Source organism: Pteropus vampyrus, unplaced genomic scaffold, assembly GCF_000151845.1.
Source record: "Pteropus vampyrus isolate Shadow unplaced genomic scaffold, Pvam_2.0 Scaffold202, whole genome shotgun sequence".
Classification (NCBI taxonomy): domain Eukaryota; kingdom Metazoa; phylum Chordata; class Mammalia; order Chiroptera; family Pteropodidae; genus Pteropus; species Pteropus vampyrus.
In genome coordinates, this window is record NW_011888983.1 from 249,958 (window position 1) to 269,267 (window position 19,310).

At 35.7% G+C, this 19,310-nt stretch overlaps 1 protein-coding gene and 2 pseudogenes across 3 annotated transcripts in view; 1 reads left to right on the top strand and 2 right to left on the bottom strand.

Annotated features, from left to right (window-relative positions):
- The window catches only part of SLC25A16 (solute carrier family 25 member 16), a 40,010-nt gene that overhangs the window by 6,035 nt on the left and 14,665 nt on the right, over nucleotides 1-19,310 (bottom strand). For all 3 annotated transcript variants that reach the window (XM_023537826.1, XM_011372144.2, XM_023537827.1), the window contains 4 exons: nucleotides 9,762-9,883; nucleotides 9,464-9,530; nucleotides 5,498-5,660; nucleotides 2,530-2,598 (listed from right to left, as the gene is read on the bottom strand). In XM_023537826.1, coding sequence (XP_023393594.1) covers nucleotides 2,530-2,598; nucleotides 5,498-5,660; nucleotides 9,464-9,530; nucleotides 9,762-9,883 — 421 coding nt within the window. The remainder of the gene's footprint in view (nucleotides 1-2,529; nucleotides 2,599-5,497; nucleotides 5,661-9,463; nucleotides 9,531-9,761; nucleotides 9,884-19,310) is intronic.
- Nucleotides 11,035-12,168, bottom strand: LOC105300096 (annotated as a pseudogene).
- LOC105300095 lies at nucleotides 18,298-19,303 on the top strand (annotated as a pseudogene).

A 19,310-nucleotide genomic window follows, 5' to 3' on the forward strand; every position in this document is an offset into this window, starting at 1 on the left:
TTTTTTTTTTTTCAAGGACCTGCAGACGCCTCTTAAAGGGGCCATGTCAGTGACTGGACTTTTGCAGTGATGAACCTGCTCGCTCTGAGCACCAGCACCGGGGTCAGCTGCTCACAGGATACCAGGGCCTTATAGGGGGATATTGAGTTGTCAGAGGAAGGGTCAGAGGCGAGGCTCTCTCCTGAGAGAAGTGCCGGTGGTATCCATTGTTCCTCCGTTGAACCCTCCCACTTCCCAGTGTAGAGAGGCAGCACCGTCATAGCTGAGATGTCATCAAACTGGATAACAGAGGTAACTCTGCTCAGAGGATTCTCTGAAACTCCACCTCCCTCAACTCGTGGCCCAACCCAAGCCACATTCAGTTGTGTCCTCAGTGAGTCTAGTGTTCCTTGCTGAGCCAACTCCAAGACTCACACTGGTGGCAGCTGACCTTAGTTTCTGGCGTGGCCTCTTGAGATAGCTATAAGCATAGCATCTGTAGATTGCTTGCTGAATCTTAATAGGTGGCCCCACAGGGGCACAGACTGGGGCTAAACTTGACATGCAGCTGAACCCTTCTCAGGACTGTGCCACTGGACACCTACTATACAAATCCACACTAATAAGACCAGAAAACTTTGCTTAGTACATAGAAACAGATACAGAAAGGCAACCAAAATGGGAAGACAAAGAAGCAGAAACCATATGAGAGAACAGAACAGAGATCCAGAAATAATGGAGTCAAGCAATCTAACAGAAGCAGAGTTCAAAACACTGGTTATAAAGGTGCTCAATGAATTTAAAAGAAGAGTAGATGAACTCAGTGAGAACTTTAACAAAGAGATAAAAAACATAAAAATGGAAATGGAAATTATAAAAAGGAACCAGTCAGAAATGAAGATAAAGAGTATATTAGAGGGAATCAACAGAGTGGATAAAGAAGAGGATCAAAGCACCGATATAGAGGACGCTCAATCAGAACAGCAAGAAAAAAAGAAGCCAAGACTATAATAATACTTTAAGGAGCCTATGGACACAAGTAAATGTAAAAATATCCATGTCATAGGAGTACCTGAAGGAAAACAAGAAGTTAAAGAACTATTTGAAGAAATAATGATGGAAAACTTCCCTAACCTGGTGAAAGAAATAAATATACAACCCCAGGAATCTCAGAAAGTCTCAAAAAAGATGAACCCAAAGAGGACCACACCAAGACACATAATTAAAATGCCAAAAGTTAAATACAAAGGGAGAATATTAAAAGCAGCAAGACAAAAGCTGTTAGTTACCTAGAAGAGAGCACCCATAAGGCTGGCAGCTGATTTCTCAAAAGAAATTTTGCAGGACAGAAGGGCTTGGCACAAAATATTCAACGCGCTAAAGACCCAGAATCTACAACCAAGAATACTTTAGGCAGCAAAGCTATCATTTAGAGTTGAAGGACAGATAAAGAGCTTCCCAGACAAAAATAAGCTGAAAGAATTCATCAACACCAAGCCAGTATTACAGGAAATGTTGGAAGGACTTCTTTAAAAAGAAAAAACACGTATCAAAAACATGAATAAAGAATGGTAATAACTACATTCCTATGAACAAGTACCTCAAATAGAAAAGAATTCAGTGCTTCAACCAAAAGATAGAGTGGCTGAATGGATAAGGAAACAAGATCCCCAATATGCTGCCTACAAGAAACTCACTCACTTCAGATTAAAAGACATACACAGACTAAAAGGAAGGGGATGGAAAAAGATATTGCCTTGATGGATCTAGAGGGTATTGTGCTGAATGAAATAAGTCAAATAGAGAAAGAAAGTATCACGTGATTTCACGTATATGTGGAATCTGAAGAACAAACTAAACAACAAAAATAGAAATAAACTCAGAGATATAGAGACTATTTTGAGGGCCAGTAGATGGAGGTTTGGGGGAATGGTGAAAAAGGGCAAAGGGAATAAGTAAGATGGATAGTTACAAATTAGACATGGAGATATAAAATGTAGCATGAGGAAAATAGTTAACAATGTTGTAATAAATATGTAAGGGGGAAGAGGGGTACTAGATTTATTGGGATGATTACTTATGAGTTATATAGATCTCTAATCACTATGCTGTACAACTGAAACTAATATATTGCTGTATGCCAGCTATAATTGAAAAAAATTCATTGAATTGTACAATGTAAATATGAGCAACTAATTGTCTATTATATTTCAATAAAGCCAGGAAAAAAATTTCTTCTGTTTCTTTTTATACATTTTTTAATGTGACTACCAGATAATTTTAAATTACATACGTGGCTCACATTATATTCCTATTTAACAGAGCTGCTCTAAAGCGCAATCTTTAATGGGAGGATTAGGACCTGTTTAAAACCTTACAAAGTCATCAAATTAAACTATGGGAGATAAAATGGAGGATCTAGACTACTGATGAAATGAAAGCTTAAAGGACAACTGCTCATCCGTCCTTTAAACAGTCCTATCTCCCTACTTACTTTAAACATTACATTTCCTAAACAAAAAAATGAATAATGACAAATAGAGAACTTACAGGCACTTTTCAAATTCTGGAAGAACAGTTCCTAATTGCATTCTCCGACGAGTTACATCAAATGGGTAGCTAAAAGAAGAAAAAGGCAGAAGGACTTTAAAATAATTTTTAGTTTTCTACTCAACAATTATTGCATACAAAGCCCTAGATATGCTAGGAATTAATGTGTTCCTTATTGTTTTGTCTACTCTGGGAGTCAGGATATAAGCACATGAATAAAATTAAATAACAATTGAGGTTTCTAGACCTTTGCTTCTGTGGTTCCCTCAGGTTAAACGATTCTTCCCTCCCATCACCACAAAATCAAGCTCTATTCCTTCCTCAAGGCCAAATTAAATGCCACTTCCTGAAACAGGGTTTCTCACATTTGGTACTATTGACATTTTGGGTTGGATAACTCTTAGCTGTAGAGAGTTGTCCTGAGCATTGTAGGATGTTTAAGTGTATCCCTGGCATATGCCCACTAGATGCCAGTAGCACACCCTCAGTTGTGACAATCAAAAATGTCTCCAGATATTAATAAGTGTCCCCTGGAGGCAAAATCATCCACAGCTGAGAACCACTACCCTAAGAGTATTCACCAAGTCTCCCTCTATACAACAGACCAACAAAAAAAATTTCCTTAAGAGCTAAAATGAACAATATAAATAACTGCATTTAGAGGGCAGAGAAAATTCTATGTAAAAATTGCCTGAAATGAAATATACAAAAGTAATCGCTTTTAGGAGTGGGATGCTAGGTGATTTTTTAAAATTATTTTTATTTTGCTAATAATTTTGCTAATATTTTGACCACTTATATTAGGTCTTTTGCTAAACAATTTATGCACATTATCTCATTCCATCTTTACAACAACTGCTTGAAGTAGGTACTGTTATCCCAACATTAAGATAAGAAAATTGAGTCTTAGAGACATTCTTCAGTGTCACAAAGCTACTTTCTACTTTCCTATTCAAAGCTCTCCAATGTATACATAAGTGACATATGACATAATTACATACTTTATATACATTTAAATTTACTATGAAATAATTATAATTTTTTTAAAAACCCATGTACCAACTAAATAGCTCATGAAATAACATTACCAATAGTTGAAGCGCCCTACATACCTCAACAGCATCTCCAATAATTATTTTTTAATGGGGGTGGGGAGATGAAAAAACTTTATGGAGATAAAGGGACCAAAATATCAACCTGGAGGAGTCAGCTTCCAAGCAGGAACAGATAAGATGTATGTGGATAGAAGGAGTTGATTAGTAGAAAGGAGAGAATATAAGAAGACAAGGTACAAGGATCAGAACGTGGGAAATAACAATGAGGAAGAAAGAAAATAGTATTGCAGGTAATGTCCCAAATTAAAAAGTGATAAGACTCAGTAATTATTTGGATATATAAAATGTGAAAAATGATTTCAAGGTATTAACAGGAGAAGATTAATGATTATCAATGACAAATAGCAAAGTTGGGAGCTGAAGACCGTCATGACAAAGACAAGAAAGTCATATCTGAATTATAAAGTTTGCGCTGACAGCAGAAGTCCAAGTAGTAACAGCCAAGAGCTTGCTAGAAAGGTACTGGTGAGTCAATAATGTAGATTTAAATAGAAATGGTTATCTGTATAGAGGTGACTGTTGAAACCATAAAGATAGAGGAGCTATTCTAGATATTTAAGGGAAGAACAGAGGACTTAAGTCTGGCTGGGCCTTAAAAAACTGGCACAAATAGGAAGAGGAGGACATGAATCAGCAAAGTACCTTAAAAGTTCCAAAGGTCAGGGAGCATGATCACCAAGAGAAGGCACTGTTACAAAAACCAAGGAACTGGAACAACTGTTAGGAGGGTAAAAGATCTGAGAAGGAGCCATTGGATCTGTTAAGCGTCAATGGGTATAGAATATAGTTTAAGAAGAGAAGTGGGAAAGAAAAGACAATTTTAAGGAGCTAAGTTGGAAATGAATAATAAAGAAAAGGGGGCAGTAAAATCAAGAAGAGAACCAAAATAGCTAGAGGTGTTTGTGTCTCTGCAAATGAACAAGGTTCCACAGCTAGGTTCCCAAAAGTAAATCACACACATATTTTCTGTTAACTTAAATCTAGCATAGTCTGCTTCCACACACAAGTGCACTGAATCTGCTTTCACAAAGGTAATGCTTAAATGTAAAATCCAATGAACACCTTACTTTTCAGTACTTATCTTACTTTGACTTTTCTTTTTCCACTGGATACTCTTTTTTGAGTCTTTGACAGTACTATTTCCTGTTGTCTTCCTGTTTTACAGGATACTTCTCAGTCACAGAAAGCTTTTCTTCATTCTGCTTCTGAAAAGTTCCTGCTGCTTAATATTCCCAGCCTCTTTTCATCTCATCTATTCAATCTTTCTTGGTCTAGAGAAATTCTTTGAAGCACCTTTCCAATTATAATATAGTAATACCTTTATCTATGTTTCTACTAGAACTTAAATTAATCTATAACTCCATTATATTACTACTGTCTTAATAAGAGTACAGGCTTCTTGAGGCAATAACTTTGTTTTCCCTTCAGTGAATGCTTAGTACACTTTCTGACACAAAGTAGGCTTTCAATATTTTAGCACAAGAATTGTGCCTCATTAAACACACAAATACAATAAATGGCTCAAATTTCAGAAACTTCATATAGACAAATTCCTGAGAAAGTATGGATGAAGACTACACTTAGTGTTTCTTTCTAGCTTTCTTTTTCTTTTAAATGAATCCACAGGAAATTCCGTAGGTTCAAACTAATTTGGTCAGTTTGGCACATAATTATTTATAATATGCTAAAAGTGTGGGCACATGTAAAAAAAAAAGTATGATATTAATACTTATATTTTACGAGAGATCCTGTATTTTAATAATCTATTAGAAAAAATAAAATGATTAACCAATGCTGAGAATCAGAATTGGGTAACTGTAATTTGACTGAGTTAAGTTGATGAAGAAACTTACGATATTGTCTGTGCTATTGCTCCAGCAAAACCACCACAAAGTAAGTTTATGTGAGTTTTCAAAACTAAGACATTAGGATTGTCTGATGAAGGTCTGCCAAGAAGGGTAGGAGCATGGGAAAGCCCAACACTCTTTAAGGTACCAAAAGTAAAAAATGAAACACCTGAAAAACAAAATATAAATTCACCACGAGCTTAACGGAACATGAGCTGTGAAAAGACACTGTTCTTACATAATAACCAATTAACTCAAGGAACTAACTATGCATTTCCTGTTTCCTAACGTTTGGCCTAATCTAAGATAAAAGATTTAATTAATGTATATCACTAACCTAAAAATGACAAAATTACCACCTATAAAAATGTATAGCATTGGTTTTTACACAATAATATATAGTTCAGTTCTCTGAATTAAGGCAGTAGTTAGTATAATGCCACCTTATATATGAATAGAATTAAACAATTTTCCAAGGTTTAACATGATAAAAATTAAACTCATTATTAATAATTATGAGTAAATATGACAACTTCTATTTATAGTAACAGTAATGGTGATAAAGATAAGGCAAAAAGTTCAGAAGTGAGAAAGCATTGTTATTTTAACTCAATGTCTAATTTTGCCTGAAAGGAAGAGTTGTGACCATGAGAGAAATATGCATATTGACTCACAAGACACATGGAATGTAATAAATATTGAATTAAGTTATTGGTAATACGTAGTTGGTGCTTGCTAAACATTTACATGATTTTATAATAGACCCATTAAAGTCATACATTAATAAAATCAATAATAGAATTCAAGCATTCCTATTATCTAAGCATTACTTAAGATACCTTGATATCTACTAAATTTTAAAAAGCACATTTAAAAAGATACTTGATGCCTAAGAAGAAAAAAGCACTAACAAAAATTCAGTCTAGGATAATACCTCAACATACACATTCTTTATACAAAATTCTTATAATCTTATAGCATTTTGAAGTAATGATATACATTTTTAGAATATTCATATGCTTTTATATTTGGGGAATCTATTCTATGGATTTAATCTAAATATAGAAAAAGCTCATGACAAGGAAGTTCATAGCAAATTAAACAAAAGTAGAAAAATTAGAACTACTTAAATGATGTGAAATCATATTTAGTGAACTATAATGACAATTTATAAAAATAATGTTTGTAAAGAGTATTCAAAAATATTTTTTAAATTTGGAAAATGGGGAAAAAATAAGAAATGAAGTTATATACATATACTATAACTATGTAAAATATATTTTAAAAACTAAAACTAAAAACAAAAACAAATATAGAGAAGAAAGCAGCAAAATATTAAAGAGCACTAAAAAAAAAAACGAGTTCTGCTTTCAGCATAATGGCAATATTGGTATTCTGAGGGACTTTGTCACTGCAGAATAACTATATCCATTATGGGGCATGCAAAAAAGATAAGAAAGTCTCCAAGAATCCCCAGCACCACTACCACCAAAAAAAATAAGCTGGAGTCCACTTGGGAGTTGTGGGCCCATGAGAAAGGTGGAATGACTCTACATATTGATGCTAATACCAGCAGAGCCAATCAGATGGATCCTGCCATTGGGCCTATAGAATAAAGAATCACTGGGTCCGAAGCTCAGAGATTAAGATCAAGTAATGAGCTCATAATTAAAGACCACTAAGAATAAGAGGAGGCAAAAAGTTGTATATTTATAAAGAATAAGGGGGTAAGGATTCAGAAAAATAAGCAAACAAGATAAGAAAGAAATAAAAATAAACATAAAAAGAAAAGCAATGAATAGAAATCAAATAGCAAGGTATAGAAACAAGTCCAAATACATCAATAATCATAATAATCAGTAAGTGGACTAATTGACAATTAAATATTTTACAGACTAGACTAAAAAATTATCCAGCTATATGATGATAACAAAAGAAACACTTAAAAGACATGAAAAAGTAGAAAGTAAAAGGATGATAAAAGATATACTAGGCAAATATTAACTTAGATCTAGCCAAAAAAAAAAAATCCATTATGAGATGGGGGAGGAAGGATTTGAACAATAACTAGATGATAATTGGAATTTTTTTTCAAGTTTCAGATGGTATGTGGTAATTCTTTAAAAAAAGCATAACAAGCTGAATAGAGATATTATGGATGAAATAAAGTGGATTTGCTTTAAAACAATTTGGGATGTGGGTTGAGGGAGTAATTAGGGAGTAGATAAAACAAGATTGGTCATGAATTGATCATTATGAAGCTGGGTGACAGATACATGGTGATTCATTATACTATTGCCTGCTTTTGAATATGTTTTGAAAATTTCCAAATTTTAAGTAAAAACAAATAAATAAAATAACAAACTCATGGGATGTAGCTAAAGCAGTATTTAGAAAAAAAATGCTTACATTAGGGGGAAAAAACCCAAAGCCTGAAAATTAATGAAGTAAGCATCCAATTGAAGCATAAACCCAGAGAACAAGAGATAATTAAGACATGAACGAAAAATCAATGAAGTAGAAAATAAAGGTAGATTAGAGAAGAGAAAAAAAACCAAATTTTATTCTTTACAAAATCTGATAACTGATAAACTAGACAAAAATGAAAAAAGGGACATGACTATAGACAGAGCAGATGTAAAAAAAAAGAAAATGAAGGACTATCTTTTGCCAAAAAATTGAAAACTAACACAAAATGGTTAAGTTCAAAATGGTAAAGAAAGGTATAAATTACTGAAAATGACTCACAAAAACTTGAACGATACTACGATCATTCAAGAAATTAAAGCAATATTTTATAAATCATGCCACAGTGAAAATTTGCAAGAAACAGATGATTCTAACCATTCTATGCAAATTCTTCCTGAGGATGGAAGAAGTACTCTTCAACTCATTCTATGAGATCTAGATACCCAAACTACACAAAGATATTACAAGAAAAGAAAATTACAAGCTAATTTCAATTATGAATATAAATGTAAAACTTCTAAAAACAATTAGCAAGTTGAATCTAACAAGATATAAAAAGATCATTATATCATAATCAATTTGGGTTGACATTAGAACATCTATTAATGTCATTCATCATATTAATAGATTAAAAGTGAAAATTATATGATCACCTCAGTAAATGCAGAAAGAGTATCTTATAAAATTCAATATTAATTCAGATAAGAATTCTTATCAAAACTTCCTGAACCTGATCGTTGATACACACTACCGTAAAATATTATGCTAAATGAAGAAGTATTAGAAATATTCCCTTTAAAATCAGTAACAAGCCAAAATGACCAGGATCATTACTTCTATTCACTGCTCCACTGTAAGTCCTTAGCTAGTACAGTAAGATAAGATAATTAAACATAAATTTTAAAAAATAAGAATTAGAACAAAGTAAGAAAAATAATGTTATTTGCACAGGATGTGACTGCTCACACAGAAAACCCAAAATATGTTGGCTGACTATAATATCAACAGGTAGGATAACAGCCAGTTATAAGATCATATAAAAATTAAATCAAGCAATAAACTGAAAATGTAATTTTCTAAAAAACGTAACAGCTAAAAGGTGTCTATATCTAGCAAAAATGTCCAAGAAATGTATGAAATTTCATTCAAAATCCCAACAAAGATTCTTGTGCAACATCAAAAACTAATTCTAACGTGTGTGAAATAGCAAAATATCTATGGTAGAGCATTCCTGGAAAAAAAAAAGAAAGCATAAGGTCAAGGGACTTGTCCTACCAAATATAAAGACTTATTATAAAACTACACTCTATTATTGTTTTAAGAAGTAGCAATGCAGATGACTGGGGAAAGGAGGGACTACTTAATAAATGGTGTTAGGTCAAATGGTTACCCTTAAAGAGGTAAAAAATTCCGACAGATTAGGGGCTTAAATATAAAATGCTAAACTTTAAAAATCATTCTTAGAAGAAAAAAAAACAAGATTCTGCCAAATTTAAAACATACCTGCGTATGGAGCCATTCCTAATAGAGTGGGCATCAGGCCTCTGTAAAATCCAAGGAAACCGCCTTCCTTTTGAGTGAAGAGAAAGTAGATTACACGTGCTCATTATGGTAAACATCAAAGAACAAAAGCATATAGTATAATGAAAAAATTATTCTGGGACCCACCTTAAAACACAGATCAGTTTTCATTATTATTATTATTATTATTAATGTCAATTAATTGTAAATATTTAGATATTAAAATATTTTCCTAAATATAAAAGGACATGTAATATAAATGAGAAAAGTAAATATGTACCTTTGTATAAATTGTTTTGAATGCATGAATAATTCCTGTGTAAGTGTGTTCCCCTTTCACCTGGAATGCTAGGCGTACTCTAACCATGTCAAGAGGGTAAGTACAGATAACTGCTGTCATACCTGAAAAAAAGTAGAAACTTATTTGTACAAGAAAATTTTTGACACATGTATATCTCTTTCCTATCATTATATCATACCATACATGTCATCTATATGAAAGATATATGTATCTTTCCTATCATTAGTTGTGTTCTCAAATTTTTTTTTTAAATGTCAAAGCACTGTCATTATTTTCTTTTTGGAATTTAGGGGGGTCAAATATGTGGTGACAGAAAGAAATCTAACTATGGAAGGTGAACACACAGTGTAAATATATATATGCCTTACTGTTAAAGTGTACAGCTGAAACATTGGATTTCGTTAACCAATGTCACCATAAAAAATAAATAAATAAATATTTTAAAAAATAGAATTTAGGAAAATTTGTTATTGACTAAACATAATGAAAACATAAATGTCCAAGGTCATAGAAATTATTGTTTTAGGGATAATATCTCCTGATAAATAAATTTAATATTAAGTTATAGATATTCATCAATATATAATTTCAAATTCTATAAACTATCCAGCTATTTTCTTTTTAGGAATTTCCTGGTCTTTTATTAACTTGGTCCTGAAGAAGGAATTAAAGTCCTAGATATGTAAATCTTCAATTTATCATTCCCTAAAGTCTGGAAGAGAGGAAGTTAGGCCAGTTACTTTATCTGCCCCTTCTGCCCAATATTTATTAACAGAAAAACACTCTTGCTCAATTATTGATGGTGAGCAGTCTTCACTATGGCTCCCCTGAACAAGACTAAATTCTACCATATTCGTTCCTGATGAGTGGATGGCCTCATATCAGAGCAAATATTACGACTATTTCCCACACATTTTCATGCCGACTGCTCAGAGGATATTTGTTCTGAATGACAGAATGCGGAAAAGAGCCAGAATGATTAGATTAACTTATCTGTGATTTATGACTTCCCACAATAGCACTCCACCTTGCTCTGGATGGAAAATCCCCTCCCATTTTAATGTGATGGTCCCTGGCCTCCCTTAGTGTATCTAACAGTGGCCCAGAAGTTCTATTCTTCAACCTTTTAAACTGACCAGTGACTAGATATGGGAGTCTGTGTTTTGAAAGTATAGGGTTGTCTAATTGCCCAGGAACCAAATGCCTCAGTCTTAGGATACTATGTTCAATAGGAAACACCCTGCCTACCTTAGGAATAAATGCAATTTAAGGATAAAAATAGAGCTGAAAAAGCTGGTGACATTTGAAAAGAAAGGAAGGAATTAGATTTAACTGGTACTCAAAGCTTCTCTGATACAAAATATTTGGTCACATATTCCTAATTTCCTTGACATTTCCAGCACAGCGCAGATGCAGTAACAAAAGAAACTTCTTACACGAGAAGAGAAAGACACAAAGGTCTGGAGCTTATGTTGGAACACAACTCTTCTGTTTTGGTTATATACAGTTAAGTTCATTTAGTGTCTCATCCAGGGTCTGATGTAAGCCCACATTCTCTTCTTCGGTCTGGGCAAGTTTTTCTTCCAGGTCATCAATCGTCTTTTCCAGTTTTGTAACCATTCTCTCTGCAAATTCAGCACAGGTCTCAGCCTCTTTCAGTTTGTCAGAAGTTTAATTTCTTCTTCATATTTATCCTCCTTTGCAGAATACTTTTCAGAGGCGGCCTCCAGCGACTTCAGGTTGTTGGTGACATTCTTGAGTTCTTCCAGATCACCACATTTTAGTTCAGGCACCTCAGCACGGTCTCCTGCCCTCTCCAGCTCACCCTCCAGGATGACCAACTTACAAGCTACCTCCTCATATCTGTGGTCGGCCTCCTCTGCAATGCGCTTGGCCTCTTTGAGCTGCATGCAACTCCTGGATCTCCATCCTCTCCTCATCTTTCATGGCTCGGTTTTCTATCACCTTCATTCCCCTCTCACTTTCATCAGCAGCCTTTTCTGCCTCCTCCAGCTTCTGCAGGGCCGGGGTCAGTCGTTCTTGAGCCCTGCCCAACTCCTCCTCAACGAGCTGGATGCGTCGATTGAGAGCTACCACATCCCCTTCGGCTTTCTCGCGCCACTTGCGCTCGCCGTCCAGCTCCCACTGCAGGGCCTGCGCACGATCCTCTGCCTCGCGTGCCTACTGCTGCAGCACCTGGATCTTGCAGTTTCACTGCCTGCAGGGAGTTGAGGCCAGCCATGGCGCGGAGGCACGGGGGCGCACGCAGCGGGCACTGGGCTCAGCTGGACTTGGCTCGGGTGAGAGCTGCAGCAGCCGCGCCCAGACTCCAAAGCCTTTGCCCGCGCCAGGGCCGCCCCCACCCCACTCCCTGAGTTATATTTTAAGTTAAAAAAAACTCTATTTTGGTAAAGATATATGTTATATTCAATGTACGAAATTAGAAAATATAGACAGAAAAAAATTATTTATCCTTTATTAATAATCACTTAAGTATATATTCCAAACCTTTTATACATGTACATTTGCACACATGTAAACACACACACTTAAAACTTATATTGTAATTCTATTTTGCAAACAATTTTTTCTGCTTTACGTTATATTGTGAACATCTTTCCTTGTGAGAAAAACATTACCCGGATGTACTGTAATTTCTTAAAACAATCTTCTTAGATATTTAGGTTGTCTCCATTATTTACTATATGATATTATAATATCAAACAATGCTTTGGTTAATGCATTTGTGCATCATTTCTATTATGGATAAATTCATAAGAGAACTATCAGGTCAAAGGGCAAGGCTTTTAATAGAAATTGCTCTCCAGAATGATTGCGCCAATTTATAATGTCATCCATCAGAATAAAAGTTTTATTTCTCTTGTAAGTATTATGTAATTATTAGACAATTAGAATATGCAATTATTAGATAACTTTTCCAACGTTAGATGGGCAAAAAGCATTCTGTATTATTTTGGCTTGTTTCTCGTATGATTTTTTCTTTTTTGGTAGTGGTTTTATAACTTTGACAATCAGGGGTCAGTTCTCATCCACGACTGTGTAGATTTTTAAAAGTGGTTACCTAACTATTAATACATAGGTAACCAGTGTATATAGCTTGTTTGATGAATCTTCATCTTCATTATGTTTTCTGGACAACTGCACATAGACACACATGGACAAGGATATGGGACATTCCTTATTCTTTTGGCACAGATATCTTTGTTGAGCACATCTGGAGCTCCCATCTCCTTCATGGCAAATTTCTGGAACTCTTTGATTCCCCAAGAACACATTTCTTGAAGCCCACTCCATGGAGGCACTCGTTAATATTAACGCTGTTATTCTCTGGTCACTACCTTATGGTTGGCAGAAGGGCCTTTCATCTCACTACTTTTTTTGAAGGAGCCATTCTGCTGGGCTCATGTCAGAAAGGAAGAGCTCAAGGTATTGTCATAACTTTTTTTCCCTATGTACATTTTAGTACTGTATTTTTAACATGATAATTTCATGTTTTTATTACTCATACCAAATAAAAATATAATTTTTTGCCATAACCTTGACTCAAAATAGCAAACCACTGATGTAAAAGTGGCGATTTAAAGTGATTTCTATATTCTTGACCTAATTTAAATTTTTACATTTAAATTTTCTTTTAGTATTTGTTTAATTTTATTTAATAGACTTGAGATATCTTTCCCCACTTACTTAGCAAATGCTGCTGTAATTGTGCACCATTTTTATCAGCCCAGATGGGACTCTAAACTGACATTCAGAGTTTGCTTCTCAGCTCTCCCAAGAAGTTTAAATCAGTTTGCCATTCCTTATATGTGAATGGGAAGAAAATGTTTTTTATGTTATTATCTAGGTATCTTTCATGGCATCTCTACCTGGGTGATTATACATTATTTCTGAGCTAAAAACCTATACAGCTAATATAAAGGTAATACTTAATGCAAACACATGCAACCCTTAGTTCTCTTGAGAATGACAAAAACGCAATTCCTTTAGACCAATGAACAAAAATTCAGTTTAAATAAGTAATGCAATTTAATTTTAAATAAAAGCAATACTTTGGATCAAGATTAGCCTAATGGTGACCAGAACATGTTAAACTAAAGGTACGAAAAGCTGATTCATGATTAGCTTATCTGTGGTTTAGCTGTAAGTGATATTTTAAACCTTCTTTTTTTAGTTTGCACATAGAAATAAAGACTGTCTACTATGTGCCAAGCACATGAAGCCAGAAAGTTAATATCCCCAGAAAAACATATTTAATACAAAGTGAGTTTGTTAGCTAGTTTAAATAGCCACAAGAACTAAGTCCCCTAGCACCCTGTTAACTATCTTAGAAATTACTTAACCATAGGCTTGTTAAACTGTGGGAAGGATAAATAACCAAGACAGCAGAAACAATAATAACATACAATAAGAGTCACAGGATATATAGCTTCCAACCCTGCACACTGAGATAACCTATTGACACGCATTGTTAATATGGCTTTCAGCCCACAAAGCAAATGACCACATCACTCTGTCCCTGAAATCTGACAAGAGGATGATGCCAGGAGGGAAGTAGATGACTAGAAGGTGAAAATTAACTGCTCACCTAATCAAGGACCAATCAGCGAGACTCACAAGCCCAAATCTCTTACTCATAATTTTTGTTCTATAAAACCTCTTGTCTGTAAACCATTTGAGAAGTTATGACTTTTGAGCATTAGCTTTCCCATCTCCTGGGGGGAGCCATTCATAAAACAACAGCCAGTCTTTCTCCACTGCAAAGCCCAGTATCAGTTCTCACTGACTCACTGTGCACACAGATGAGCACTGGATCTCTTTTGACAGAGCTAGGTTTCACACAGCATACCAAGAACTTTACAAATACCACCTCTAATCCTCACAAATATCACCAATGATCCTACAAGGTGAACATTATCATTTCTGTTTTACAAATAAGAAAACTGGCTCAAAGTAGTTAACCAAAGTTGACCAAATCCATACAGTAGTTTCTGTATCACTCATTAGGATTTGAAAGTGTTTTTTGGCTCATTTAATGACAATATGTTGCCTGCCCTATTTTCTTATTAAACATTCGCTTAGTACCTTCTAAACTTAAATTTTTAGTTCAGAAATATCATTAGTCCAGTGATTACAAGTGTCAATTCTCCACTGCAGTTTGATTGTAAGCTCTTCAACTGAGCTATTTGTTTTCAAGATATTTATTTTCAAACTATTTAACGTATTTTCTACTTACTAGTATTCAAACCAGCCATGTCTGGCAGTCATGGCAGTGACTTTTCCAAATAGCCTCTTTTAAGCTGAATCTAAACTGATATATTTGGTGTTCCTGAGACAAGGTTTGGCAATAACATTCATTTAAGTCACAATAAATACTTTATTGCGAGGATATTTATAAAACTACATATTCTTAAGTTTGGCTTAATATTTTGCAGCTTGTGCTGAAGATTTTGCAAGGACATTTTAAAAAATAAAATTAAGAGAGATCACAAACTACTTCCATCTTTACTGAAATGATTCACATTAAGAAGTTTAACAAATATAGAAGAGAATAAAAGGCTGACCATTTCAAGACTTGATCATGCTGACACAATTTGGTTAAACATCAGATTTTGCTAGGATTTTCCCAAATCATTACTATCCACCTTATTTTTACAACTTCTGTAAATTTGCACAACTCTTTTTTTTTTTCTATTCTCTAATCTGGATCACTTTGGTCTTTCCTTTCCCATTTGCTCTCTGTGACTCCAATTATTTCTTCTTTCCTTCTTGAATGTTTCAAGCCTTCTCATCTTCTTACTGGCTTTAAGTGGCTTCTCATGAAATAACTGGGAATTAACAAAGTAGTCCAAATGAAAAATTGGTAAAAATGAGTACATCCAGAATTTTGTAAAGATAAAGGAGGCATTAGCTTAAAAATTGCAAGACCATGAGTCTGGCTGAGGAACTGGCAAGGACCCCCCTATTATGGGCTTCACAGTATTCCTGGCATCACCTCTTCTTATCCCATAGCTTAAAATCTCACACAAACTTAATTTCTTTAATGTAATTTTTTTTTCTCTGATTCAAGTTGGTTTTGCCCAAATAATGGCATCGTGACTCACTTGCTCCCTCCTCCCTCCATCCTCTGTAGGCCTGCTCCTTTAATCATTAAGCCTTAGGTCATAAGATTAAAGAAGCCTTGAGTCTATAATCATGAGGACACTAGGTTTCAGTTGGGCTTTAGACTGAGGATAATATCTTGGCTTTGGATGTGTTTCAGCCCCAGCTCCATTGAGGCAGAACTGCCACCCCACTAACTAAGGAACTATGTCATGGAATCAGATGGATGGTGCCATGGTTGATTCTAGAACCGGATACAATGATTAATTACCTCATCCTCCTGTAGTCGTCCAGTCAGTAGCACCCATGACCCCAACTCCCTTAGTTTCTATGACTACTGATTTTTCCCTATATAATCTGTACTCCTGAGATACTTGGGGGCTTGCCTGTGTCTCTGCGACTTCCAGTTCTTTAATAAACACTTATTCTATTTAGCTCAACTCCCGTATCAGTCTTTTGGCTGAGTCTCGGTACAGGCAACACAAGCCCCAGACTCGGTTGCCCTCCAGTTTCAGCATAACCTAATTATACATCACAGAATGGTAAAAATAATGCCAATGATTACTGGAATGCTAAACTCATGATTTAGTTTTATAACTTTTTTCATTTTATTTCATCATGTTTTTATATGGTATATTTCTTTTAAATTTGAGCAGTCAACTCTTCCTAAAGAAAAACAAAACCTTTTAACAAAGATATAAAAATTACCCAGTTGGGTGTTTTTTCTTGCTGTTCAATATTCCTAAAAGCCATTTAATGATTTAAACGTAACTTTAAACCTTGGAATTTAGGGAAAGGGTTCCTACTAATTTTGCACTGATAAATCTTGAAAACTTTAATAATTTTAAATGTTTATCTTTAAAAAGAGAATGAAGTGATAAATATTCTCCTCATAATCATATTTTACCCTTCACTCTAAGTATAAAATTATGAAGCCCTCTACAGGGCTGGATTTAGACTTTTAGAAGCCCTAAAGATTATGACATCTTGCATTTTTCAAACTAAAGACAATATAACACAGTAAAGTAAGTTTGAGGATATGCAATCATGTTCTGATTTTCCTCATGATGACTATGTCAGTCCTTTAAAATATCAAATGTTCTTGCTTTGCTGGGGATCCAAGCATGGCATTGTCTACCTGTCAAGTAATCTAGCACTAGCATTATTTTCTTGGTTTGATAGCTTTACTAATTTTAGCTAATTTATTTTTTATTTTTAAACTATTTTTGACTTATTGTCAAAATTGGTCAAATGGTCAAAAGAGGCTAGTCAGACTCTATCACTAACCAGCTGTGTAACCGCACCCAAACTTAATTTCTTTAACATAGTGTTTTTCTCTAATTCAAGCTGGTTTTGCCCAGATAATGGCATTGTGACTCACTTGCTTCCCCGCCCAGCCCTTAGCCTCAGAATGCCTGCTCCTTTAATCATTAAACTTTAGGACATAAGATTAGCCAAGCCCTAGGTCTATAATCATGAGGATGATAGGTTTTGGTTGGACTTCAGACTAAGGATAACATCTTGGATTTAGATGCGTTTCAGCCCCAGGCCCATAGAGGCAGAACTACAACCCCACCAACCACTGGAGCCAGGCCACAGGAACAGACTGGATGGTGCCATGGCTGATTCCAGAACCAGGTACAATAACCAACCCCCTCCAACAGCTCAATCAGTAGCACCCACAACCCCAAATCCCTTCATTTCCATGACTACTGATTTTTCCCTATATAATCTGTACTGCCAATCTGTACAGACACGGGGGGAGCCAGGCCTTTGAGCAATAGCTGGCCTTTATCTCTGGGACTTGCAACTCTCTAATAAACTTTTTCTTTGCTGCAACATCTCTTCTTTGGTTTAGGCGTGCCCAGGCAGATCGACCCCTTTTTTGTCCCGATAACAGCTGTGTGACCTTGAGCAAGTTACTTAACCTGGGTTTCAGTCTCATTATCTATAAAATGGACATCATAAAAAGTAGTCATCCCAATTAGGGTATAAGACGATTAATATATGTAAATACCTAGAATAATATTTGGCACATAGTGTGGCAGGCTGACCCTGCCTGGCCATTTCCTGCTGGAACGAGTTCATTCCTGACTGCCCTCTACCCCACCTCAAAGACTCTCCAGCTCACATCTGCTGTCTCATGGCTTGCCGACCAATTCATGTTCTTCCTTATCTCTGAGGCTGTGTAGGAATAACAAGACTGTATAAAACTGCCTGTTATGTTAGTTACAATTGGGGCTCAGCCTTTGGATAGGAATCCGCTGAGCCGGTGCCGGCATCAATAAGCGCTGCTTCCTGCTTATAGCCTCGGTGTCCCGTCTCTCCGTTCGAGAATCCTACAACAATAGTAAATATTATATCTAAGTGTTAGCTATTATTATTCTCCCAGTCTATTCTTTTTTAAGATATTCATTTTCCGACCCTTTCCTTTAAGAACTAAATCTTTGTCTCCTCTTTTTACCAAATTCCTCTACTCCTAATCTCTCTTTTCCTTCTCATCAATGCTCAAGAATTCAAATAAAAAAGAGAAGCACAATCACAGGATTACTGGAGAGGAATATGCAACAAAATAGGAACTCAGTTTGACACTAATAAGGAATGACGTATCAGCCCAAGATGGAGGCGCCCATGTGCAGCAGGGGGCTCAGGCTGTAGGTGCTGTCCTAGAGCCGAGAACTGCTATGTACCTGGCACACCCTGCATACCTCTGCAGTCTGTGCCAAGAATCAGGTGGCCCAAGTCCAAGTGGGCAAGGGGGACAAGCAAGTGACCTACGAGGAGGCACACGCACACCACCACATAGCCCACCGCAAGGGCTGGCTGGCTGTGCACACAGGTACCTAGATGGGGAAGACCATGCTGCAGAGTGAACAGTGGAGGATGTTTTTCTTCTCAAGTTCATGCTGGGCACCTTCCCAGGCTGCCTGGCTGACCAGCTTATCCTAAAGCGCTGGGCTAACTAGGTGGACAGCTGTGCTCTGATCCTGAGGCAGCTGCTTGCACACAAGTCCTAATTCCTCAATGGGCTACAGTAAGATTCTGCTGTCCCACTTCTACAAGTGTCCTGTGCATCTGCCCCTCCAAATTGTGCCCTCAAAGGTTGTGTATATCTAGGACAGTAACCTTTTTTGCATCAAGCTCTAGCCTGCAAAGGACAGAAACGTGTAAAAGGGGTGAAATAGAAATGGGGAAATATATCCCCTCAAGTCCAGAGGCTTCACTTTCAAAGCTGTGTTGCATAAATGGACTCTTCATGTTGAAAAAAAGAATGACATATATCAGTCATTCAGAGGGTGGTGACTGGCATTTTCAATTCATAAAGCTAATGTCTCCCATTTAAGACTTTTTCTGTCATACATCTCCTTACTATTCTACCAGCACTGCTTTACAGGAAGGCCAAAA